At 40.3% G+C, this 27257-nt stretch overlaps 1 protein-coding gene across 1 annotated transcript in view; it reads left to right on the top strand.

The window, feature by feature from the left end:
* Positions 1–26608, top strand: part of PRTFDC1 (phosphoribosyl transferase domain containing 1) — a 91650-nt gene extending 65042 nt beyond the window's left edge. The window contains exons 4-9 of the mRNA XM_058532583.1: positions 10189–10254; positions 19410–19427; positions 20814–20896; positions 21353–21399; positions 24300–24376; positions 25489–26608. Of these exons, the coding sequence (XP_058388566.1) occupies positions 10189–10254; positions 19410–19427; positions 20814–20896; positions 21353–21399; positions 24300–24376; positions 25489–25536 (339 nt within the window). The 3' untranslated portion in view covers positions 25537–26608. The remainder of the gene's footprint in view (positions 1–10188; positions 10255–19409; positions 19428–20813; positions 20897–21352; positions 21400–24299; positions 24377–25488) is intronic.
* Positions 26609–27257: the final 649 nt, after the last annotated feature.

The raw sequence follows: 27257 nt of genomic DNA, 5'->3' as shown, positions 1-27257 counted from the left end.
ATGTGTTACAATTGATGAACCTATACTGACGCATCCTAATCACCCAAAGTCCATAGTTGACGTTAGAGTCGACACTCTTGGTGTTGTACATTCTATGGGTTTAGACAAATGTATAATGACGTGTATCCATCATTACAGTATCAGAGAGCATTTTTACTACCCTAAAAATTATCTGTGCTCCACCTGTTCATCCCTCCCTCCCCCCAACCTCTCGCAACTTGTCTCCATAGTTTTTTACTATTTACTGTCTCCATAGTTTTGCCTTTTCTAGAATGTCCTATAGTTAGGATCATACAGTATGTGTTTAGCCTAGTGCCTCGCATTTGATAAATGCTCCATAAGTGGTTCTCAAAGTCAGGCTGGCCCCTAATATTGACGGGGCCCAGGGCAAGGGTACGAATGCACATATGCACCATATGTCTAAATGGTTAAGGTTTTGAAACTCTATAGCTTTGTCCGTGACCAGGCTCACGTTTCTACCCAGATCACCTGAGCTGGAGGCTGAAGGAGCTGTGCTTGGCCCTGCAGCCTGCAAGCCTGAGCAGAGCCATGTGTCTGCTGGGCAGGGCAGGGCATAAGCTGGGCTCAGGACCAGCTCCTGGGTGGTGACTGAGCCTGCCTGAACCCCGCATGGGACTGACCCGGTTAAGCTCTTCAGGGAGCTGGGGCAGCCAGGTGCTTCTCCTTCAGGCTTCTCTTTTCTGACTCGGATGTCCCCTTCCAACTCAGACTGTACCTTCTGAGCAGAGAGGCAGGAGGGAACACGGTTATCTGGGGAGTTGTTCTCTGAGACACCTGCTTGGGTGATTTAGGGTGGCCAACTTGAAAAATATCAGCCGTTCTTTGTCTGGTTTCCCAAAGTAAGGCTGTGCTTTTCTCCACCACCACCATTCCCGCTGCAAACCTGGCCCTGCCAGGGGGTGAGGGGGTAAGGCCCAGTTCAGCACATATATATCCCTGTTGTATAATTCCCATTCACTCAATCTGTTACAGAACTTTCCAGAAAACTTCCTTACCAAAAAGAAGAAAGCAAATGTCTTTGTGTTTCAGTATTTGTGATATGCAGGGCCCCTCTTGCCTGACTCTCAGGGTGGCCCTGCCTATCAGGATGACAAAATCGGACTTTATTTTGCGGTCATGGGCGTCTTCAGAAATATTTTGAGCTAAGAAGTGACATCAGGCAGCTGAACTTTTGGGACCCGGAGTACAATTGGGTAGGAATGAAGATAGATCCAGTCTAATGCCAAAAAGCAGTGTGTGTTCTAGAAGATTCCCCGGTGTGGAATCTGCCTGCAGTTCTCTCCCTCGGCTCTTCCTGTTCACCATCCCATGCCCTGGCAATCTTTTTTTTTTTTTTTTTTTTATAATTTTTTTTTTTATTGCAGTAACATTGGTTTATAACATTGTAAAAATTTCAGGTGTACATCATTATACTTCTATTTCTGCATAGATTACATCATGTTCACCACCAAAATACTAATTACAACCCATCACCACACACATGTACCGAATTATCCCTTTCATCCTCCTCTCTCCCCCCTTCCCCTCGGGTAACCACCAATCCAATCTCTGTCCCTATGTGTTTGTTTATTGTTGTTATTATCTACTACTTAATGAAGGAAATCATACGGTATTTGACCTTCTCCCTCTGACTTATTTCACTTTGCATTATACCCTCAATGTCCATCCATGTTGTCACAAATGGCTGGATTTCATCGTTTCTTATGGCTGAGTAGTATTCCATTGTGTATATATACCACATCTTCTTTATCCATTCGTCCCTTGATGGGCACTTAGGTTGCTTCCAAGTCTTGGGTATTGTGAATAATGCTGCAATGAACACAGGGGTGCATGTACCTTTACAAATTGGTGTTTTCAAGTTCTTTGGATAAATACCCAACAGTGGAATAGCTGGATCATATGGTAGTTCTATCCTTGATTTTTTGAGGAACCTCCATACTGTTTTCCATAGTGGCTGCACCTTAAAACAGGTTCATGAGAGCTGGTTTAAGATTTCATGACTGTTGAACAACAATTTTCGTGTGGTTATTTTTTTTTTTTAAGTTAAAATTATAAATCTTCCCTCAGTTATTTAGGAAAAAAAATTTCCTAAATTTTTTTTGTATGTGGAGAAAATAATCTTTCAAGAAATAGTTGGGATATGGTGGTCCACACTTTAAAACGTAGATTTTACTGAAGTCTTTGGGGTCATTCAGATGTGTCAAGAGGCTCAGCTTCTCTATCTTTCTGCTCCATGATTTAAAAACATAATTTAAACCAAAACAAGTCCATACCAAGGCTCGAAACAGGATAGCCTGCTTCAAGGTTTCAGACAGGGTTCATATAAAGCAAAACTGCTGAATCTGTTTTGATACCATTTCCTCTTTCCTGGGGTCTGTTAGAATGAAAGTGAAGTAAAGGTCCGTTTTCTTCTCCCCTCTCCCTTTTTTCTTTTTCTTGGGGACTCCTCACTATTTCTGCTAGCCTGTAGCTTCTTCTCATCGTTGTGGCCCCTTCTTCTGACCCAACATTCCTTTATTTTTCATAAAGAGCCTTTCTCTGTTGGGTGGGGATTACTCCTGCCTACCCGAACCCCTCTTGGAGACTGGGTGGAGTAGATCACCATAACAATAGAGTAATAAATCATTGTCATTAAACAGAAAGCCATTTTGTCTTCGAATGAAGTCCCATCATGTTTGCAAAGTTAGACACACCAAATTCAGGAAATGCAAAATGTACGTGTACGTTCAAATGAGCTAAATTGTATGTGCTAATATATATATATATATATTTTTTTTTTTTCCTGGTTAAAATGTTGGTTTGGCTTTAAAAATGTATCCTTTACTAATCATGAAATGAATTACTGATATTAAAATACCTTAATAATCAATATTTTCATATTTTTAGTATTCAGCATTCCCATGGATTTTTGCATTTAAGTTTTTAAAAATATTGAGGATGCTTTTGGGAACTGAGATAATAAAATAATAATGATGAGAATAGACAAATATGGTTTTGGTGGGAACCACTCAGACATAACAGAGGAAGGTCTGTATTTTTTCAGTCTCCAATCTTCAAAGTTACACAGGTCAGCTTCATTTATGTCCCTCTCACTTGAACTTTACAGATATTTCCTCATATAGTTGTTTATAATTTTTATTTTTTTCCTCTGTCTTCTGTTGGGCAATAAGCTCCTTCAGGAGACTGGACAGCCAGAGAAAGAATTTAAAGCAAGAGAAACCAGGTGCTGTTTGAGAACACTTAGTGTCTACAGTGAGTAGAGGAGAAGTATTAAAAATATAGCTAGAGCCAGCCCCAGTGGCCTAATGGCTAAGTTCGGTGCACTCTGGTTTGGCGGCCCAAGTTCAGTTCCTGGGTGTGGACCTACACCACTTGTCTATTAGTGGCCATGCTGTAGTGGCAGCTCACATAAAGAAGAAAAAGAGGGAGGAAGATTGGCAACAGATGTTAGCTCAGGGTGAATCTTCCTCAGCAAAAAATATATATATATATAGCTAAGAGGTGTACTCAGATGCTTCAACATCTGACATCTCAACAAACACTGATGCCACAATGTGCCAGCCACCCAGGGTACAATTAGGATGAAAATAAGGCTGCCGTGCTGAAGGAGTTTTCATTCCATTGGCAATTGCTACATTCACAGAAAATTCCAGCTAGATGTGGTCTGTTAACATGCATATATGCATAGAGTGTTATTGGGACACAGATGAAGTCCAGGGAACTGCAGGAAGGCTTCCAGAAGAGATAATGCCTGAACTGCATCTTGCAGAGAGAGTAAGAATTACCCATGTGAAGATGGAGAGGTGTGGCAGGAACTAAGACACAGAGGATAAAGCAGCATGTCGTGTACAGAAACTCCCAGGGTCTCAGTGCAGCACAGTGGTGTTCACTGGCAGTGGTGAGGTGTGTCATAAGTAATTTGTGACTAATAATATTTATCAAAATTTGCAAATACTGATTTTTCCTGTAAATTATCATGATATCTTACTCAAGGTCCTTTTGTTTACAAGTAGTATAAATCTATTTTAAATTACCTTAAGCTAAAATAGTGGATTTACAGGAAGGAAGTGGGCTATCTCCTGATCCCAAGGTAAAAATACAGCCAGGCTTGCAGAAATATCAGGAACCCAGCCATCCATTCTTGTGTTCTACCACAGATCATCTGCTACCAGCTTATAAAGCAGTTTCAAGGTTAACACCTTGCTCTATTGACTATAAATGGCTCCGGTAGAATCACCAGGGATCTGAGGAGAGATGATAGGTGCAAAAGTCGGTCAGAGCATGATCTCCAGGTGGCTTCTGTCTATTGAGGAAAAGGATGAAACCAGCAAAGTGGAATGATGGAAATTATGCCCACAAAATGGTCCTCTTTAAAGCTCCAGACACCAAGCATGGGACCTGGGGGGTCACTGAGAAACCCCAAAGGAATACACAAATGAGCTCATTTTTTAACCAAGGCTTTAGCCACGATACAGAGTGGCAGTGGAAGGACGGGAGTCCTTCTTGAGCATATGCCTCATGGGTAGCAGTCAGCCTCAGTAAACCCTAACCATAGAGCACATGGCATACACATCTTAGTCATGTGCAGAGTGAACTGAACAAAGGACACATCACAAATCCAGTGTTAGGAAACTCAGGTAGTTGTGCAAGTTGCTTCAGACTAGAGGTAGATGGTGAGAAGACAAGGCCTCCTTTATAAACGTTTATTATTACATGCCAGGCACATTTCTAAGTGCTTCATGCATGTTAATCCATTTAGTCCTCCCGATAATCCTATGAGGTAAGATTAAAACATAGATTTTACTGAAGTCTTTTAGGGTCATTCAGATGTGTCAAGTATATCAATAATTGATATACTTTTTTTATAGGTAGGAAAACTGAAGCCCTGAGAGGTTCAGTGACCTCTTCAAGGTCATGCAACTAACAGAAGGTAGAGCTGTGACTGGAACCTGGGCACTGGTCCCTGAGTGCAGGGGACACCAGCTGCCTGTTCACTGAGTCTCCATATTTTTCTTTCTCACACTTCACCCCACATAGGTTTTAAGAGTAAGTTTCCAAACAAAAACAATCTCAGAGGCAAATGGATATTTAAACAAACAGGAAACTGATACTGAACCTCTTAATCTCAAGTTCATGTGCCCAGTGCACAACAAGCCAATCACTGAGACAGCAGTGCTTGGAGACGGAGAAAATTTATTCGAATTGGCCATAATGAGAAGGCGGGAGGATAGGTTCTCTCAAATCTGCTTTAAGGAAAGAAGAAAGCAGGGGGTCTTTATAGAGCTAAGGGGCTCGGGAGGAGGAGTTTCAGAGAAACAATGGGCAAATCCGTGTTTCTTTCACTCCAGATAGGCCCTTGGGCAACCAGACTTCTGGGTGTCACTGGCAGCTGGGGGCTGGTTATCTGGTGATTGTAACTTCCTTAAAGGCATTCTTTTTCTTCTGCAAAACAAGGTCATACATCCTTGTGACCCTTGAGTCACCCTCAGATTAAACAAGAAAACAGCAAATTAACAAGATTAATTTCTTTTCATCTGTGTCTGTGTTGGGAACAAGGTCGAAGGGTAATCATGTTCTCATTGAATATTTACAGTAACCCTCAGGTACCTGGCTTCAAAACCAAAAAAAAAAAAAGGTATCAGTTTCAAAGGAAGAAAACATTAACATGATAGTTTTCAACTTTCTTTGCCCCACTATCTTACTTTGAACCCCATCAATATAACAGAGACAAGTGTAGCTGCTCCAGGTGAAGCGAGGGGCAGGCACAAAAGCCACACCAGCTCTGACTGCACTGTGACCTCCACTTTGACCCCAGAAAGCTAAAGGACCAAGGGGCCCAGTTAAGAGTCATGTCCTACATCAACCACTGGATGAAAAGAGAACTGGGGGTCCTGGAACCAAGTCACCTGTCCTTGTTATAACAATTTTATAGGTTTGCAACATTTTAATTAGAAGCTCTCCAGTTTGATCAGTAAAATTTGTTATAGTGAACTGTTTTTGTTTCTATTTTGCACCTCTATCCATCTGATACAGTATTGACGACCTTATTGAGCACAGAATAGCTGAGAGGAAGGATTAGGCTGAAAGGGGTGCGTGGGGAAGCCAAGTGAAGGCATCTGTGGGGGCTGAGAATATTGAGAAAGCTTTTGCTTGTACAGATTTTGAAGCCAGTTGCTCTGACTTTGGAGATGAATGGCTTACAGAGTGGTTCTTTTGTTCGTTTGTTTTCTTTATTTTTCCCTTCCGATTCCTCGAAAGGACGGGAATTCAGGATATTTATTCTTCCTCGGTTATGTTTTTTTCTAAACATTATCTAAGCAGTCCAAATTCTCTGTGTGAGGAATCACCACACCTGTGGAGCTGTTTGGGCATGATCTTATGTGCCTAGAGATCAGGTCACCTAAGCTAGTAAATTTCCAAAATATGTCTTCCAAGGATGCCTAGACTAAATATCCTAGATATTTATGGATTTATTTATTTATAGATTTATTTATTTATAGATTTAAGGAAATCTATGCCTAGATTTCCTTTGCTACTTAAATAAATCCATACAACCTCTACCAGCATTTCTACCAAGATGCTGATTTCTCCTAGCCATTTCAGCTTATGTATTTTACTCCATTGGGGCAACCAGGACCCACTCCTTCTCCACGTTACTCTCAAAGATATACTATGTGCTTCTTTCTTTGTAGGAATATTGGCGGTGGGGGAGGCAGGAGGAGAACACATCAGAATAATATGGAGTCAGGCAATTCTAGGATTGAACTGGATTCCTTCACTTACTAGCAGCTCTTCTTTGGGCAAATTACTTAATCTCTCATTGTCTCAGTTTCCTCATTTGTAAATTAGGGATTAAATAATACCTATTTATCTGAGATCTACTGAACCTTAGCAAAACAGGTAAATCCATCCACATACAAACTCTTCTAGAGCATAGAAAAAAGATAAAGAACCACCCAACTCATTATATTAGTATACCTTTGCTTAAAAAGTCCACAAAGGTAGCAAAAGAAGTGAAAACTATACACCAATCTCACTTATGAAGATAAAATGAACAATCCCAAACAAAATTTTATCAAATCAAAACAAATAAAGTTAAAAAAAAAAAAAAAACCAGCAATCCTAGGAATGTAAGGATGTTTTTGAGCCATTAGAAAAATATCATGGATAAAAACATGAATATGTACAATGAACTCCATTGGCTCCTGAAACCCCAGTGAAACGACAGTAAAGAAATAAACAACATATAGACCCACGAGAACAAAGAGAATGGAGAAGACCTCAGTGGGCAAGAGATGTCAGTGTTTTTTAGGAGATGAAACTGATTAAGGAAGGGCACTGACTCAGCAAAATGGAGAAAGAGAAAATGTAAATGTCTGTAGAGGGAAATGTCAATGAGAAGAGAATGAATCCTGCCACAGCATTCCTGAAAGGCTCATGGGCTAGAGTCACCAGATTCTTAGAAGGTAGAGTGAGGGAGGAGTAGGCTGAAAGCATCGATCATCTTGCACATGAAGCACGTGAATGGAGAAGTTGAACCTCTAAGTCTCCTTCTGCATCCCAGCAAGAGACGAAGTCTTATTTTCTGGAGTCATTAAACCAGGGGAGCTCCAGTACCAGGGAGGACCTGGACCCAGTACCAGGGAGGACTGAGGAGTGACTGTTTCCTGGGAGAGGGAATGAGGGAGGGAAGAGAGGGAGGGGGAAGAAAGGAAGGAAGGAAGGGATCGAGGGAGGGAGGGAGGGAGGAAGGAAGGAAATTAATCATTTCCAGCATTTACTGAGTACTTACTGTGTGCCAGGCTCTGTTCTAAATATTCTGTATATTCTATATGTATTAATTCACTTGATCTTCTTAACAACCCACCAGACTGGAGAGTAAATGTACAAAAGTAGCCAAGACAATTTTTAAAAAGAAGAAAAAAGTGAGACTTGCTCTCCCAGATACTAAAACATACTAAAATACTAATTTAACAGTGTGGCTTGGAAGCTGAAATAGACATTTTAGGTTAATAAAACAAAAGAATATAGAAATTGACCCTTACATATGAGAATGAAGGATATGATAAAAATGACATTTCAAACCAGTAGGGAAGAAAACAATTCAATAAATGCTGTTGGGACCATTGACTGTATACACACTTGGGAGGTGTAAGTTCCAGATGAATCAAGGACAAATCTAATATTAAAAACATGTTTATAAACTTGGACTAAGTAAGGCTGTCTGAAACAAGACTTGCTTGGCAAGACACTGAATGTGACTTATTATTTAGCTTTCTGATGTATTGTGTTTTTTGTTTTTAATCAATAGTATGGAGATGATAAATAATAGAATTATTGTGAAATTTACTCTGATCTGGCAGAGTATAAGTCTCATTTGTTACATTAAACTTTGTGGTTTAGTAGTTGCATCCAATTCTGCATACCTCAGTCCTCTGGAGGTACTGAAATTTTATTTTTTCTGCTGCTATTAACAACATATTTGAGTTGAATATGCAGAAATTCTCCCTATGTTAACTCCTATATCTCAGCACCTCTAAAGTGACAAGAAAATTTTCTCCTTTGACATTTTTGACAATTTCTTGACCTACCGACATGACCGCTTGTGAATATATGATTATATATGCCTGTACAAAAACAGCAAAAGATCCTCGAATTCTGGATATTCTTTGATTTTCTCCTTTTGGGATCAGTTCCCATAAGAAGGAAATTATTGGTTGTATCTAACTGAATGGGCCATTTTCAAGCATTCTCTCCATTCCTTTGCAGTAAGAAGTGAATCCTTTACCAAGTAAAAGGAAAAATATTTTAAAGTCATTTTTTTTTCCAACAGCAGTAAGGTAAAAAGACAAAAGGTACTTCATTGGTAAAACGGTTGCATTGGTTGGTTGGCTGTTTTTTCTCTACCCAGATGACCAATTCTATGACAAAGTAACTCTATGTCTAGATAGAGATTCTCATTTACAAGTGACAGAATCCAATTCAAACCAACCCAAGAAAATTCGTAAGGGAATGAATTGGCTAAAGTAGCTGGAAAGTCTAAAGCTGGATGTAGCTTCAGGCGTAGCTGGATTACACAAGTAAGGCCTGGCCCCACCTGATCCATACGGAATGAACTCCCCCTAGAAAGCGCTGCACTTGGCAAAAGCAACAGCTGTCCCCAGCAGTCACCAAAGACATTTCCTAGTTCAGCGCATCATACATGTGGTGCCTACATTGTTGTCTTCTCCTTTAAGTTATCGTTTGGATGAATGGATTGCAACATTCTTGCTTGCTCATGAAGCCAACTGCCTGTAGGATATCTGCTTCAGTTCCTTTAATGCTTCTCCTTAATGAGGCTAGAAAACAAGTTGCCTGCTGTTTCCTATTCTGCCTCCATGTTATTCTGTTCTGATATTCACTATGTAACAATCCATATTTTGTATATTTTGTGTGTGTGTGATGTTTAATTAGGACAGGATGATGTGTCATACAGAAACATCAGGGAAGTGAATGATCATAACCTCTAATGGGATTTGAGTAAAAAATCTTCTAAACATGGTTCTGGGTCTCATATTCCTGGAACTGCAGAAAGTTCCTGAGGCTTCACCATTCATGTCTGAAGGTCGAAGTACAATAGTTCTTGACCCGTGGCCTGTTAGAATTACCCTGGACATCAGAGGAGGGACTGGACCGGCACTGGTAGGGAGTCATCTCTTTGGGAACCAGAATCTAATTGTTCCCCACTGCAGGGCTGTAAGTGGGGCTTGTTGGCACAGCTGACAAATGCTCGGCCCACTCCTGGGGCTTCCGTGGCCCCCTCCACCCCAGGGAAGTCCAGGAGTATGACTGTCTTCTCTAATTCCATCTGCTTCAGGAGAGCTTCAGGCGCCTTCCATAGTTTTTTGTTCCAAAATTAGGTTTTTTTGTCCTCTCTCCACCCCTTCCATCCCCCCTCTACACAGTCTCTCCCTCTCAGCCGTTAGAATGCTTTGTCTCAAGCACTGTAGCCAGAGAGTGGCTCTTGGTAACCATAGGCAACCATGAGTCTGTGCTAGGTATTTGTTCTATATTTGCAAGGCGCAATCTAGCCACTAGCCGGGTAGATGGCAAAACGTACTTTAAAGGTTTTCTTGTACAGTAAAATACCGTCTTTCCTTTTTTTCCCTCCCCCCCTTTTTCTTTTAGAACGACCAGGCCATGGATGAGATGCAGATAATTGGAGGCGATGATCTTTCAACACTGGCTGGAAAGGTTTGTTAATGTAACTCTGCTCAGCACGCATTGATGTGTCTTGATGTCGTGGGGAAAACAGTGACCTTCATTTCAGGTCAGCACTTGTGATACATTTCAGACACTCTCCCGGGTTTGCTAATTCATGCAAATGGCTGTGTGACTCCTTTGAATGATTTCTCCTTTATAAAACACTCCTTTTAGAATGCTTCCAGGACGTGATGCAGACCAAATCTCTCTTCTCCAAGCTTCCTTCCAGTCTTATTTCAGACAACCTTGTATTACAAAACCCCTTGGTCCTCCTGCTTCTCTCTTGTTTCTCCTCACTCTTTTAGGTACCTCCTGAAAAGGAAGCTTTTTCCTTTATTTGTCTGCTTTTTGTCTCTCATCTATGCCTCAGCACCTAGGCGCTTCAGGCAGACATTTAAACAGGTTTGTTGAAATGTACAGAATTTGGAGAGGGAATAAAAAAGGACTTCTTGGCAGCACATTTTTCAGCCCTCTGCCTTTTTTGCCTCGTATTAAAAAGAGTGTAACTCATTAGATTATGGGACAAACACCTCTAATTTTAGTGGAGTTCCAAACCTGCCAATGCTTAATAAATAAGTGAAAAAACTGTTTGGATTCTGACATGAATACGTACATTGGAAGGAAGAGTTGCTTCATAAGCAGATGGTCTTTATGGAAATGTGACCTGAAATGCAAGTTTTGCTGTGAGTGAAACCAACACAGAATTTTCTTTTGTTCAGCTCTCCTGATGTATCTTGTATTCATCATCCCTGAACGATTTCAGCTTTCTAAGTAAAATAGATCACTCTGTTACACAAGCTTAATCTCTCATATTTGTGGTTGGTATTGTTATGCAATGCCAGGATGGAGAAAAGGAATAGCAGCCAAATTTAAGAAAAATGTATATGTAATAACATTCGGAACACCACAGTGCCACAAAGACTCGATCTACAAAACAGCTTACTTCCCTCTACTCTGAACACAGCATTGTTGCATCCAAATGTTAAGTTGCTGTCTACTAGTAAATTATGTTCCATAGAAATTGGAATTAACTTATCGATGTTAATGTATCACTAGGCCATCATTTGATGTTACTCCATCAGTGCATAAAATAACATCCTAGACAGCTAAAATATTCAAAGCAATGTCCAGAAATTCATAAATTGTAACAACCCTGGAGTGGTCTTTAAATGATAAGTTATTTTAGTACTTTGTTGTATGACATTGCCTTCCAGGTTTATTACACGAGAGAAATATCGTGCCTTGCGCTTTTAGCATGGAGTCTGTCGAAGTGACAACTCCAAGAATCCCAAAGGAACGCCAAGAAAAAATTTGCATATAGAATTGTGGTCCGTCTCTCCTTCCTTCTGAGATCATCTTCTATTTCATTGTAAAGTGATTTCTCTCTTAGGTGAGCACTGGATGTTCCCTTCCTTTAAGAGATAGAGAAGAGGTTGAGGAAAGGGTAGTTTCTTACTGGGAGTGGAATGAGCAGAAGGGGTGACAGCCCTGTGACTCAGTACCCCCTCCTATAATTACTGTAAAGACCCCATGAGAAAGTGGAGATCATGGAAGTTCAGGTAAGAGAGATGGAAATCCAGCCAGCAGTAAGTACAAGGAGGAATCGGCTTCCTTTTTGCTAGCACGACAAATGATTCTGCCAGTTTCCTGGGTGGTATTTCATGGTTTCTTCACACTCTCCGTGTGTGCATAGATGCATTTCTGCAGACGTTTAAACATGTGCCAAGTAAACCCATTGGGCTTAGAACGCACTGGATAAATATTTCTAAGATAAATCATCATCAGTTAGCCAGGTTCTCAACTGTCACAACAGCTTCAGTTTAAAGATTCTGCAGTTCAGGGTGCCTAGGCTCACATCAGAAGGGAATGGTTAACGAGCCAGTGTAGAGCGCACTCTGTGCTTTCGAATGTATCTTGAATCTGCTCCCTTCTCTCCATCCCTATGGTAATCACCCAAGTCTACACCCTTGCTACTCAAAATGTGGTCTAGGGCAGGGCTTAGTAAACATTTAGGTAAGAGCCAGGTAGTAAATATTTTAGATTTTGTGGGTCATATAGTCTCTGTTGGAACTATTTAACTCTGCTGTCTTAGCATGAAAGCAGCTGTAGATAATATGGAAACAAATGGACATGGCTGTGTTTCAATAAAACTTTATTTACAAAAATAGGCAATAGGCCAGATTTGGCCAATGGGCCACACGTAGTTTGCCATGCTTTGGTCTAGGAATCAGCAAGGTTAGCACCACCTGGGAGCTTATTAGAAATGCAGTATCTCAGATCCCACCCCAGATCTACTGAATTAAGTCATTTTAACAAGATCCGGAGATGATTCCTATGCACATTAAAGTTTGAGAAGCACTGGTCTTCTAGGGCAAGGCCACCACTGCCCTTCCTCTGGGCAGCTATGACAGCCTAAGCAGTCTCCCTGAAGTGTCTACCTTCACTTCACTTTTGCTACTCTCCCAGCTGTTCTCCAAGAAGCAGCCAAAGGGATCTTATTAAAATACAAATTGGATCACATCACTAGCCTACTGAAAATCTTACAGCGGCCTCTCTATTAGGGTTGTCAGACTTAGCAAAAAATAAAATGAAAAGTAGGATGCCCAATTAAATTTGAATTTCAAATAAGCAATGAATAAATTTTTAGTTTAAGTGTGTCCCATGCAATATTGGGACAAACTTAAGCTAAAAAGTTATTTGTTATTTACCTGAAATTCAAGTTTAACTGGATGTTCTGTATTTTACCTGGCAACCCTACTCCCAGTGCTCTGAGATTACAATCCAAACTCCGTACCACAGCCTCTAAGACCTGTGTCATCTGGCCCTGCCTCCCTCCCCACACACCCCCTCCTCACAGAGCTATAACCACACTGGCTAAGCTCCTTCCTGCAAGACTTTGGACAAGCTGTGGCCTCTACCTGGAATCCATATTCCTCCTACCCATCAAGTCTCAGCCTAAAGTCCCCTGTACAAGGGAGGCCTTCCTTGACTCTGTCTACAGTGAGCACATGCTTTTCCCCTCTAAGCTTCTCCCATTCCCCATTAATCTCTGTATCAGTACCCTTTTTTCTGTTGGAGCCCTTTCCACAATTTGCAGTGTTTACTTGAGGGCTTATTTTTAATTTGCCTGTCTCTGCTACCAGAACGTGAGTGTGATGTGGGCAGGGACAATGCCTATCTCCTTCACCATTGCATCTCCGGCATCGTGCACAGTGCCTGGCCCGTGACAGCTCAGAATAGCATTTGGTGACTGAGTGAGTGCAGGCTCCCCTTTCTCTTAGATAGAAATCAGAAAGAAGTTTTCAGTGAAGTTTGGGAAAGGGAGGATGTGGTGGAGGGAAATGGTAAATAGAAGCCCACCTGGTCACACCAAAGGATGCGTCAACCAGCTGGTTTGGGGTTGGATGAGAAAGGTGTTGAGTGAGGGAGCATTCTCTGTAGAAGTAGCAGGGCTTCCGTGTCACAAGAGGTTCAAGAGGGAACTGAGTTGGTGAATGCTACACACCTGGAGGTGGAGAAGTAAAACGAGTTTCACCTAACTTTTGGAATCTCCTTTTCCTTAAAGAGATGAAGGCGTTTGTATGGCCTGCCCTGCTCACCCCTTCTTCAGCCTTTCGGAGACAGGCTCTCCATTAAGAGTTTGAGAGAACCTTAAAAATAAATTTCAGAGGTGCTTCCAGAATCTTTCCGTCATGCAGAATGTACACCAGCTGGGAAAAAAACTTAAAAGGAAAGGGCGCCCAGCAATGAGTGGGTCCTTTTGGTAATGGTTGTGGAAGAGAGTCTGAAACCGCGGTAAATGTCTGCACTGGATGGGGGGGTTGTTGCAGATCATCACCTGGCTTCTCCCTTCTCATATCGTCATCACGCGATTTCTCAATCAACAAATGTACATTGATGTACCTTTATCATTCTATTATGTCTCTGCCATGGACTTTTACACATCTTGTCTTATTTAATGCTCGACACCCAGGGAACAGCTCCAGGGGTCTTTCCACACAAGACCCTTTCCTTGAGCTTAAAGAAATCCACAGAAGGAATGATCTTTGGGACTGTAATTGTCTTAGGAGAGCAGGGTGAGGTTTTACTTGGGACCAGAAACTCTGGGACTGACACAGAAGAGGGAGGAAGAACAGAAGGATTGGGGGATGAAGGGGAGGAAATAGGAGAGCCAGAGGACAGGCGTGGGCCAGTGTGACTGAAGGAAATTAGTCAAAAATAGGGAAATCGTAATTTAAAAAACTGAAAATGTAAATTGGATTTGGTTTGTAGAGTACATTGAATGTCTCCATAAAGAGTTGAACTTGCTCAGAAAAGCAAAGAGCAGCCACAAAAGTGGAGCAGAGGTGACATCAAGAAGCTGTGTTTTGAGAAAATGAACCTGGCAGGAGGGTAGAATTAACGGAAGGAAGGGAGAGACAGTCCAGGTAAAGAAACCAGTTGGGAAGCGGTGTGGGTGGGGCAAGCTCGAGCACTTGAACTACGTGAGCAAAGTAAGAGTCAAAGAGAAGGAGGCCCAGCCTGGTGGTGTAGTGGTTGAGTTCACGTGCTCCGCTTCAGTGGCCCGGAGTTTGCAGGTTCTGGTCCTGGGCGCAGACCTACGCACTGCTCAGCAAGCCGTGCTGTGGTGGCGTCCCACATATCAAATAGCTCAGGGCCCATCTTCCTCAAGAAAAAAAAAAGAGTAAAAGAGAAGGAATGGGGCTCTCCGGAGAAAATAATTTTTCCATGCATTATAAACCTTATAACTGTACTATTTAACTTCTTAAGCCCTCTAAAGATATGCAAGTTAAAATATTTGGAAAAAGGAGACTCTATACAGCCCAATGCATTTTTCTCTTTCTTTCCTTTTTTTTGACTTTTCTGTCTTTCTCTCTTTCTCTTTCCTTCTTTCCTTCTTTTTAAAGCAAAGGGAAGGAAGCTCACAGGGACGCTGGCTGAGTCACGGCTCTAAATAGGTCATGGCCGTTGAATAAAGGGAGCCCTCAATGTCTAAGTTAAATGGCCTCTTCGGCTCACAAGGTTAAAAGCATTTTACTCAGGGTATTTGAGCTGTCTGCACAACATGCTCTCTGGTTGATTTTTTTCAAAGTTGATTTAATTCTGGCACTTCATAAAATGTGTGTATCCATTAAAGCAAGAAGATTTTATTCATGTTCAAGAGAAATCTCTGAAAGGGTGGAATAAAACCAAATGCATGGAAACAGGCCCAAATCTGGCAACGGGAAAACACAGATGTGCAGGTTAAGTGCAAGATTTCGGGAGACGTGCCCCTCCTCCCCCCAAATAAGTTCCTAATCAAATGCCGGAACGAAGCATCAGAACCTGCCAAAATTTTCTCCTTGGCTGCCTTAACTATTTAAATCATTCCTTTTTATTGCCTCTGACTAGGCGGAGAACAATAATGGAAATGCCCACCGACCGAGGATTCTGGCAATTTTGTGAATTATCACATAAAATGAAATGCTGAGCTACATTCCTTTCTCCGTGGGGTTTATATTCACACTCCCACTCCTGCTCGGCATCCACAGTCAGCTCATCATCACCACTGCCATCCCTCTGCTTGGTGTGACCACAGCCGAAAAACTACACTGCTGGGGCTTAGACTGTGGTGTGCTAATCATCTTGCGTTTTAAAAGACTAAAAGTCGGAATAACCTATTTAAGAAAATCATTTAGATTTGTATCATTCTTTCCTTTCTTCCTCTCTTTTTCTTTGGGAAACTCAACGTGATTAGCTTCTATCAGGATCATGCAATAGCAAAGAGAGAACACGCTCCACAGATTCCCCAGGGAATCTTTGCCTTCGGCTCCCAGGCTGCCGATTTTACTGGCTTTCTGGGAGGAAATGAGCGAGGTGTGATGAGATGACTAAGACAGTAACTGGCAAACATCTCAGATTCAGTGATCGGAGTAATCAGATTGGAAATGTTTAGGAGGCACAGCGTATTCTGAAAAAATTCCCAAGGCTGCCCACTCAAAACATTGGGAATTTTAGCAGATTTCTTAATGTAAAATTAAAAGCAGTAGACATTAATTATAGCTCAGTTAAGAAGGAGTTGTACATCATTAAGGAAAAAATGGAGGGGATGTATCAAAATTATAAGGAACTAAAGGAAGTGAAAGAAACAAGATCAGAATTGTTGATTTCTTCCATAGGCATTTCTTGAGCAGCTGCTATATACTGGTCTCCATGTTATGTATTGATTGTATAAAGATGAGTTAGTCTTTGTCCCTTACCTCGTAGAGTTAATCTTGGTACATGAGAGTGTAAAGAGAGCAATTCTCTTAGACACTAGTGAAAACGCTTCCAAAGTTGGGGTAGTCCCTTTCTCTCTACTCTTGGGCTACTTCTTATTTTGCATGGCAGAGTCAGGCTCCCAAAGGTACTCAAGGCATCACTTTTGGTGGGGTGGGCTTTTCACACAACAGGTAGGCCACTGAAAATCCAGACAGTAGCCTATAACGCTAATGAAAGAATTTGAAAACATAGTGTGATGTTCTGTAAAGGAAAATAAATATATACGTAATGACTGCTCCATATGTATAACTTACTAAGGAACTCTAGGTGTCTGCATAATTCCCTTTCAATAGCAGATGGTTTTTCTATCACAGTATTCCCTTGTATTATGAGCCACTAAATAATTTTACTTTTTTAATACTGTTTCTAACTCAGAGAGTTCTTTGTGTTGTTACAGATGTTATCAACCCATTCCTTAATCCTCCAAAATCCTCTGAGAAATATAACTAAACCATAATTAACCAATGTTTTCCTTGTAATAATTCTTCCAAGAAGGAAGAGCTTGCTAAAAAAAAAAAATAGAGGATTATTGCAATATAAAAAACGACTGGAAGATGATAAGAAAAACAATTAGGAATTCCAAGAAAAGAATAAACAAGCTCTAAAAGGAAATATAAATATAGTACACTACTTGACTCTTTAGTGGGAAGAAAGGTAAGCAGTACAAGAGGATAATAGATGTAAAAAGTAGCTGCATTGAGGGATGGTAAAGGAAGTGAGCTAGTGTAAAAGAACTAAATTCTCATCTATTATGTAATATAGTAAATAGATGATGTCTAAAATTGTTAAATTGAGAAATAGAAGTATAGAAAAAAATACTATTCTAAATTAAAAGAGAATTAAAGATCCAATGCATGGTCTTAGATTGGACAAACCAACTACAAAGGCCATTTTAAGGACAATTGGCAAAATTTAAATATGTACTAGGTTTTATATAATGTTAAGAAATTATTGTCATTTTTGTTAGATTTGATAATATTTTGGCTATGCATAATAAAGAATATCGTGATAACTTAGTCTGTTTTAAAGTATGTAATGTCTTTTAAAATACATTAAACAGACACACATCAACGTTTATAAAATCTTTAGACTGTTCTATTTGATTTTGAACACATATGTGCATTACTTTGATTTAAAAAATATGTTTAGGTAATTTTGACAATATATCTCTGTATTAGTACACGAACAAGTCCCACTTCCCAGCCACCACTATATCTTATAGTTGAAGCTAATCTTTTCAAAGATGACTCTTGTTTTGTAAGGTTCTGAACTTCGGAAAAAAAGGTTTAATTACATTCAGTGCCCTTACTTAATTAGGCAAGAGCGCAGGCTAACAGAATTTAGAAAAGTTTTTCATTATAAGATTGAAACAAAAAGAGATCGTAGACTAGGAAATTAAATTAAGCAAGTATTCTCCAAGTATCCTGGTTGGTTAATAGGCATGGTTGGAAAGCATCAGTCAAACTAGAAATGCACATCCTAACTAACTGTTATGGGTTGATGGTCAGGATCATAGCAAATGTATTCAGAATACCAAGGGGACTCCTCTGTCACTGTGCTTCTCAGGGTAGAGAGGATACTGTGAGCATGACCTACTTTTAAAATGGACAAAGTCTTACATTTTAATGATAAAATTAAGATATTTTTAATGGATTTAACGCATAAAAATACCAAACCTGAGAGAAAAACATTTCCAGAAAGATATTTCCACCTAAAGATGCATTTGGCACATAAAGTAATATGGTACAAATTTAGAGTTTTTGGTTAGTTGGTTAACATTTTTATTACCTAAATCTCTTTTGCATTAGACATAAGTAAGATACCCAAGGTGTAAGGCTTGATCCAATTTTTAAAGTATTATATGAATCATAACGATAAATGAAAGGTTTTCTAAAGAAAGACTCCATTACATTGAGGGAATATTCTCACTATTTAGTTAATTGGAATGGCATATTAACACAGTCTTAATTTAACACCAATTTTAATTTGGTGGGATAGTATTGACATGTAACTACTAATCCATTTAACTGATTGATTTTAACTCATTCATAAGTATAATCAGTTATTATTCCTTCATTCAACAAATAATTACTGAGCATCTATATGCAGGTATTTATGCTGGGGACTGAGAATACAGTAGTAAGCAAGACAAACATTATTCCCAGCCTCATGGAATTTATACTCTAGTGGGGAAGACAACTATCAAATAAGAAATTAAAATGAAACATAATCAGTGTTATTAGGGGAGATGTAGATGAATGTCTTGAGAGCATATGGCAAGAGACCTAACCATGTCACCAAAAATATAAACCAGGCCCCTCACAGCCCTCTCTCTAGCCCACCCCCTTCCTCAGGGTTGAAAATCCGAGAGTAAATACAGAATCCCCAATGATTTTGGTGGCTATGCAGGAATAGGGCTGTCCCAGCTGAATATATGATCCTTTCTACAGAGCTCTGTCTTCATTAGTGATGATTTATGTTGGCTTGTTTTTCTGATAAATTCAGGAAGCTTTACATCCCAGAGAAGGCTGGGTGGGGGCACTTGCCAGAATTATGGAGGTGGGATGACTCTATGAACAGCTCTTCAGGCAGGTAACAGAGTCTAAGATAAGCCTGCTCCTAACCTGAATATAGATACCAATATGGCAGCACCAAGTAATTTCAGAGAGACTGTTAAAAAGAATCTGGAATACCTAGATTACCTCCAGGCGTTTGGGTTAGATGGATGGGAGAGTACCAGCTAAGTGAATTGTAAAATTCTAACTGTAAGCAAAATATGTGTTTATCTTGTGAGCCAGATTTGCATTATATTCTAAATAATTGGGTTGTTTTTTTTCTAATTTCAGAATGTCCTCGTTGTTGAGGTAAGTTGACTTTTCCTTACCCATATTTGGAAATTGAAAGAATCTAATGGTGAGTTTTGAAATCTAGAACTTGTTATCAAATTGGCCAAGGATTTATTGAATTCCCACTGTGTCCATGACTCTCCAAACTTATTGAATAGGAGCAAAGTGGAATCACTGACTTGAAATAACTTAGAAAGAAAGCTTTGCAATGATAGTTGTGTGGCACATTGTCCTTTTTTATGTCTAATTTCACACAGGGCTAAATTGGTTCTTATACCTATTTATGAATCAGACATTTTTACAGAAGAGAAAACTAGCCCACAGAACCAAATTTATTTAATAGTAAAGCCAAGGTTAGGACTCTCTTCACCCTTAATTCAGTGTTCTTGCTAATGACCCCTAATGACTTTGAGCAATTCTACCTTTAGCATCCAAATCATAAATACGATTAATTTAAAAATGGTAATCTGAAGGAAAGCTATGATTTAATTTAATTAGTTTTTCTATTAAAAGAAAGAGAGAGAGCAGGAAGGAAGAAAGAAAGGACCCTATGGCTGCAGTGGATTAATACAGCAAATGGCCATGTTCCTTTCAGGAGCACGTCTGTCTTATCAGCTGGCAAAAATTCAAGAGAGCTGTTTTCAAGCTTTTGTTACACAATTGACTGTGTGTGCCGTGTGTATCTGCAGTTCTTCTGGCTCAGACATAACCCATGAAGTAGACCCTCTAGCCAAATGAATTGCCCAACCCAGGCTAAATTCAGACCTGTTGTTTTGATAATCAGCTCCTGACAGCTGATTTCTGTCCCAAGGACAATAAATTTCTGCTGCCCATTCTACTCTAATTGTGTAGCACCTCATCAGTGGAGATGAGCCTCAGCTCACTGCAGCCCTGCGTCCTCAGAATTCATGGGCTGTCACCAGCTGCCGTCCAGACACATCTCACTTCCCAGCCACAGAATCCCCTATTGAGTGGGGAGGGCAAGAGGGAGGTGTTTATCCATTCAGTGTATTCAGATGTACATCCCATGTCCATGAAAATTCATGCGTCCCGTATTGTGTGACATAACCTCGGGGCCAAATTTGGTCCTTCAATGTGCATGCACGAGTCCCAGTGTACTCAGTGAGGAGCCCCACATGCTCTCCAATGGCTGAATTTAGCCTTCCAACACAGCTCAAGGATTCAAGGAGGAAATATCCATCAATATATTCCCCCAAACCCAGCTTCCAGAAAGAAACCCCTGTCTAAAAATATAACCAACTCCTCCTCCTGTTTTCACTCCAGTTTGATGGCAGTTCTGATTATGATGCATTATTAATAAAGAATATAAGCATCTGTCTGAGTGAAAGATCTGTTATGCTGCCCAAATGCATTTGGTTGAATTTGTCTGTCCTCTTTGCAAAGGATGTTGTTAGAACTGGGAGGTCCATGAAAGCACTGCTCAGCAGCATAGAGAAATACAAGCCCAGCAAGATTAAGGTAGCCAGGTGAGTCGGACATTCACATCCTTGTTGTTTCTGTCTCTCCCAACAAGCCCAGAAGGGATGCTGAGACAGGATGCTGTTTCCAAAGAGTGCAGTCTATTCCACACCAGTGACCCTTTGCCCCGGGGTATTATGGGTTGACCACACTGAACGCATAGCCCATCTGACTGCTAACCGGAGAGAGAGGGCAAGGAAGAGGACATGCTTTGCTGTGTGTCTGAGCCCCTCTTTATGATGCCTCCATTAGCTGTTTCCAGGAGCAGCTGGCTGAGCCCAGGTGCCAGCGCCCTCCTCCCTTTCTTTTATCCAGAATCACTGATGCGGTGCTGCAGGAGCATGCGTTAGCTCAAGGAAAAAAAATACATATTTTAAATACGTATTTTAATGATGTTTAATTCTATTTGCAATTCACAGAAATGCTATCTGGATCACTAAAGCTTTCCTTTCTTTTAATGGTAGTTTGTTGGTGAAGAGAACACCTAGAAGTGATGGCTTTAGACCTGACTGTAAGTGTTTTTGCTTTTTGTTGGTTGGTCGGTTGGCTGATGGTGTTGTTTTGTGTTTAAGAAATTCCTATGTGCCCGAATTCTGTGTGAAGTGGAAGCTATAGAGGTTTGATACTCCCGCCATTCCCCGTGGTCTCCCCAGCCTTGTGAGGGAGGATAGAACCCTTTATAATGCGGGTTTTAGTTTTCTAATTTGCATCTTTGTTGTGTGCATTGGATATTTCTATTCTTAGGTTTTCCATAGCACCTTAACTCCAAAGAACGCAGCTAATCGGTTTCCTGAAACCTCTTAGAATATTAGGGTAGAGGGAGACTCGACCCCACAGGGCTGACTCAGATGCACAGGATTCCTGCCTTGGCCGCTGTCCCCACCCATCAGACATGGAGAGGCGCTGTAAAGGATCAGCGGGATTCTCATACTGTCTCCAGGAAGTGTTACCAGACAATACACAATGCTGACCGTCAGCGAGCCTGAAGTTTAGCACACAGATGGGGAAATCCCAGACATCTCCCCGCCACCTCCAAACAGAAGTTCCATACCACAGAGAATGAGCAGAGCAAATAGGTCTAGATCCTGTCCTCACGCTTGACTTCAGACATGTGTTCTGAAGGACTTGCCTCATCTAGGGCACTTTCCTGCCTCCTCCCCATAAGACGAATTGTTCTAATGCCAGCAAGCATAAACGAGCAGCTTGATTATTTATTATTCTAACACTAGAGGCGATTTTTTTTTTCACTTGCATAGGCAGACTTCAGCTTGATTTTTATAACTTACATTTGCTCCAAGGTCTCTAGGATAAATTGGCTACAATTCTCATCAGCAAGCTGAACAAACATTACAGCCAGGGAAGCACGCTATGGATGGTCATGTGCCAGTGACTCTTGATTGTCAAAACAAGTTTCATTCCTATGCTGGATGTATTAAATCTAGACAATGGCAGTTCTGGGCTGATAGACCCCATAGCGTGTTCCTGTCCAGTTCCTGGCTTGGGGACTATAATCGGGATGTAGCTAAGGTTGGACAAGGTTAGTAAACAGAAACCTTCTAAAGAAATAATTAATGTAAGATACTGTATAGATAAAATTTTAAGTGAATTTGAAAAACATTCACTTCAGACATATCCAACTAATTACAAATTTGTTGTTTCGTTGATAGCCACAACATTAATAAAATAATAGCAGCTGACACTAGTAAGAGGTTAGGATGTATCCAACACACTGTTCTAAGAGCTACACAGAGATTAACACATTTAATCCTCACAACATTCCTCTAAGTTGGGTGCTATTGTTATGCCCATTTTACAGATGAGAAATTGAACACAACAAGGTTAAATAGCTTGCCAAGGTCACATAGCTGTAAGTGTGGAGTCAGTATTGCACCCAGGGAGTCTGGTTCCAATCGCTGCTCTTACTCTTGCATTACATCTGCAAGCGACATCTGGAACTGCAAGTGTGATGTAGGAACTGCCTCCACTTACCAGCTAGTGATAGGTCGCTCTGATGGGCCTTCTGAACTGACTTTTCCCAGGCTGAGTTGCCATGACTGTTGTAAGGATTGCGTTGCTCACTGTAAAATCATTGTCATTACTACAACCAGGGTTTCCTTGGATTCACTAAGATTCTTTTAGCTAGCTCAGAATCTCTGTTTCTTCTTTCTCTCTGGATTTGAGGCTTTGTACTTTTTTGCTCCTTTCCCATAAATGACTTTCTTCGATATGCTCAATGGTGTCTTTTATATGCTCAGACATCTTTTCTTCTGCTTTTGCATCTCCTCTTTGATTATTTTTCTCAAGAAACCTGCAGTTTGGAGGGATCAAACGGGCTTCCTAACAGTGACACATAATGCAATCCCCGAGAAAATGAGTCCCTCACCTCTAGCACTTTCTGCGAGCAGGAACCAGTTGGTTTCTCCACGTGAAAGCATCTTTGGTCCCAGGGATCAAAATGGTGGTGAGTAGTTGCCCTGGAGATAATTTTCTCCATGCTGTAAGTCCACTGACTGTACCAAAGTACAGTTTCATAATAGTAAGCAAGTATATCTCTCATCAGCAATACTGTAATAAACAAGCATAGATTCTAAAAAACTGGCAAGAATTTGAAAAATCATTGGGCCATAGGCACATTTATTCTGTTTCAAGACCTCTGAAGGAGAGTTATTGTCTGGGTCCTGAAAGATTCTTTTCAATAAAAATCATCTTCCTTTCAATAAATTCTTCTTTGCTTGACCTAAGTACCTCGTACTGCATTTAAATCCATTTCCTGTCATTCTGTCCTCAATACAGATAAAGAGCTAATTAATATCATCTGCATTGTGGACTCAAAGACTAGCATTAGAATAACCCTTAGGATTCTCTTCCTCCAGCTGAACAAGCCCATTTCCTTTCATCTTGTTGCCCAGGTTTTGCTTTCCAGCCCTTTATCTGGCTGAGGACACTGAGTACAGTGGGAGGATGGCTTCCTAGTTGCAACAGCCTGTGCACCTGCTCACATATTGCAGTCTTATAATACGTTCTGTGTGAACTGCACTTCATGCTTCTCAAAGTGTTTCCTTTGGTGTTATGTCATTGGATACTGCTTGCTTTGGAACCACAGGGCTACGTGACTAACGTGCATACTTCTCGTTATTCGCTGGGCTGCCTGAGCCCTTTCTCAGTGCTGTATACATAGCAGGAGTGCAGCCATTCTTCGTCATACGTTTGCTTGTTTATCTCGTCTCCTTGAATACTCACGCTGGTCCAGGTTCTATTGGGCTCATCCTATGTGTTATCTATCACTTTTCTCACTTGCTTCTGCCTAAATGCAAGGTCCTCCCAGTTTAAGAGCCAACAATAGCATATGGTGGCTTTATACTTATGTTATCTAAATTTTGTTCCTTTGTTTTTTTCTCTCTCTCTACTCAGATGCTGGATTTGAGATTCCAGACTTATTTGTGGTGGGTTATGCCTTAGACTACAATGAATACTTCAGAGATCTGAATGTAAGTCTTGCATGCAAATCCCTATCCCTTTTTCACAAGAACTTAACAGTGACATAAACTTAAATTATTGAAATAGTAGTAATGATGGCTGCTACGTATTGAGTATCTTCTGTGTCAGGAATATTCTGGGCACTTTGCATTCATAATCTCAATTCCCACCACAACTCTGCAAGGTAGGGATTCGGATGATGGACGCAATTATGATTATCTATTTTGTAATAAAGAAATAAGGAAGCAAAAAGCAGAACTATATCTTGATATTGATTTTTCTCCATAGTCATTGACTATGCCCACCCAAACATAATAATAATCAATATTCCATAAACTGTTTTGTGTCAGTGCTTGAAATCTAACAGGTACCAAATACAGTGGCATGCAGCTCATAACTATTCCCCCTTTGGGAAAAATTCTTCCTCGCCTAAGAATTAGAAACTAAAAACAAAAGTCATAGAGACCAAAGGTTTTGGGGCTTAGCCCCTCCAATCACAGTGCCCCAGATTCAGCACCCACAAGCACCATGGACTGAGGTCTGGAGCTATCCCATTCCTGCTTTCCAGTTGCTTCATTGCTCAGCTCTTCCTTTGCTTCTGTGAGCTACCCCAGCATCCTACCAATAAACTCCCCTTTTTTGCTTACGTTGTTAGCCTGACTCCGTTTCTGTTGCTTGCAATCAAAATATTCCTGACACATTTCTTGCTTCCCAACAAGGGTCGAATAGGAGTCAATATTGTGTTTACCACTGCTGTTACTCCATTCACCTTTGAGGTTGTAATTTTACCAGTAGGAGATTTCTGTCTCCACCATGGCTAACCATACTGCCCCCTCAGCATTTCTGGTTGTTAGAGACCTAGGGAGCCAAATTCTGAAAAGAGCTCAAAACGAAAACAATGAAGAAATTTTTGTCAAGCACTTGAATGGGTCTCTTTAGATTTTACATACATATGTGTGCATGTATACATATGTATGCACATATACATATAAATACATACATATATATTTAAATGAACAGTAACCAAGTACAAGATGACATTCTGTTATTACTGTATCGAATTTTCTGCACCTCGTATTTTGTTAAGAAACTGATGCATTTAAATCCCTTATTGTTTTTTCAGCACATATGCGTGATCAACGAGCACGGCAAGGAAAAGTATCGAATCTAAAGAAGTCACTTCTCACCATCGAATCTCCAGATAGCATCATCCTTACAACTACACTCAGGAAGCCAGCATGTAAAGTTTGTCTCCCCAGGGCTCTTCTCTCAGCAGGATATGAAAGAAAAAAATGTTTTAATGAGAGAGCTTTCTTTTCTGAGATTATAACATAAAGAGTAGCAAAGGTTCTTAAGGAAAGGAAAGCAATGCTTTTCTGTGACTTGTTCCAAATTAAACACTCCACCTTGTGACTCACACATTCTACCTACCTTCACACTCCTGAGCTACACCTTCTTTTGTTTTGATACAGTCATTATACTTGATTACTATACCCCCACCTAGTTACTCAAATATTTTTTACTTAACTTTTTTTTTTATCACACTCTATTTTGGTAATATTTCGCAATCTTAAGAACCTGGAAGCCTTTTAAGTGAAGCTCTGAGCCCATCTGCTGTGAACGCAACTAGATTCCCATACTAGAAAAGGAGGGAAAGGACAATTTAATATAAATTTCTGTTTGCGTGTTTCTGACAGGCCATGATTATCTGCTTTGACAAAGCCTTTCTGAACCACAGCATACAATGCATCTTAATGATGTTATGAAATGAGCCTTCGCTCAGTGCTCTTGATTGGAGCTTCCGGTATGTGATAACGGTATGTCGTGTATGCATGGATGTACTCAACTGTGTTTAATACTGTGAATTTTAATTAGAAAAAATACAATGGCAGCAAGGCCCTGGTTTCTAAGCGGCATCCTTTTATTCATGTGAGACATGAGCAAATGGCAGAATTAGGGGGGAGGGGGAAGTGTTTTCACTGCTCAAAACTAAGCGAGTATAAATTTTTCCTCTTATTTCCATCATAGGACAAGACACTATTATGTATTATCCTAAACATGAATGCAGAGGTGGAATTATTTTTCTAAGTGGCCTTATAAAATTGATCACAAAATCCAAACCACTATAGAAAACAAGCCGGCCTAAAGTTTTTTCTGGATAACATTTTTTCCGTCTTCACTGTTTTATGAGATGATTTCTAATTTATGAGGATTCTAATTGAAAATAAACTTGAGTGCCAATAGAGCTGTTTTTACTCACTTCCTAAAAAGAGCAAATGCAAAATAAATAACTAAGCAGCCTTTGTTTGGTTCTAAACCGTATGCAGGCATATTGTTCTCAGGTTCTAGCTTCCTTTAAAGTAATAAAGAATAAGAAACCTTGTTATGTTTCATAAATGCTTACTGTTTTTCTTCCTCCTTCATATTTTTTATATACTTTAGGCCATTAAAATGTGTGTCAGCCAGTAGCTTAAATATACTACTGCATATATCTTTCCTGTGGCTTTATTTTTGTTAACCTGGAAAAAATCCAATATATACTCCAGTGTAAGCAAATGATTAAGCCAGACTTGATCTGGGGCTTTCTTTTTTTTCTCCTTAAGCTTGTTTGCAAGAACAAGGAACTTTAGTTGTAAAAGAAGATTTTCCTGCATATCTTTGTTCCAGTGAGAGAAGAAAATAAACCACACCCAGATATTCCAACGGGGAAACCAGCAAAGGGAATTCCTTCTAGCTTTGTTCCATCGAAGACTCGGGATCCAAGTTACAGATTGATAATTCTGTCTAATGGCCAATTTCTTGAAATATCAAAATTAATGTTCTAAACATAATTTTCTACTATGCCACATTTATATCAGAGGATGTAGAAAAATCCAGGCACATTTGATTTTA

Source organism: Diceros bicornis, chromosome 36 (assembly GCF_020826845.1).
Source record: "Diceros bicornis minor isolate mBicDic1 chromosome 36, mDicBic1.mat.cur, whole genome shotgun sequence".
Lineage (NCBI taxonomy): Eukaryota > Metazoa > Chordata > Mammalia > Perissodactyla > Rhinocerotidae > Diceros > Diceros bicornis.
The sequence above is the reverse complement of the archived record's forward strand: the minus strand, read 5'-3'. Positions and strand labels throughout refer to the sequence as shown.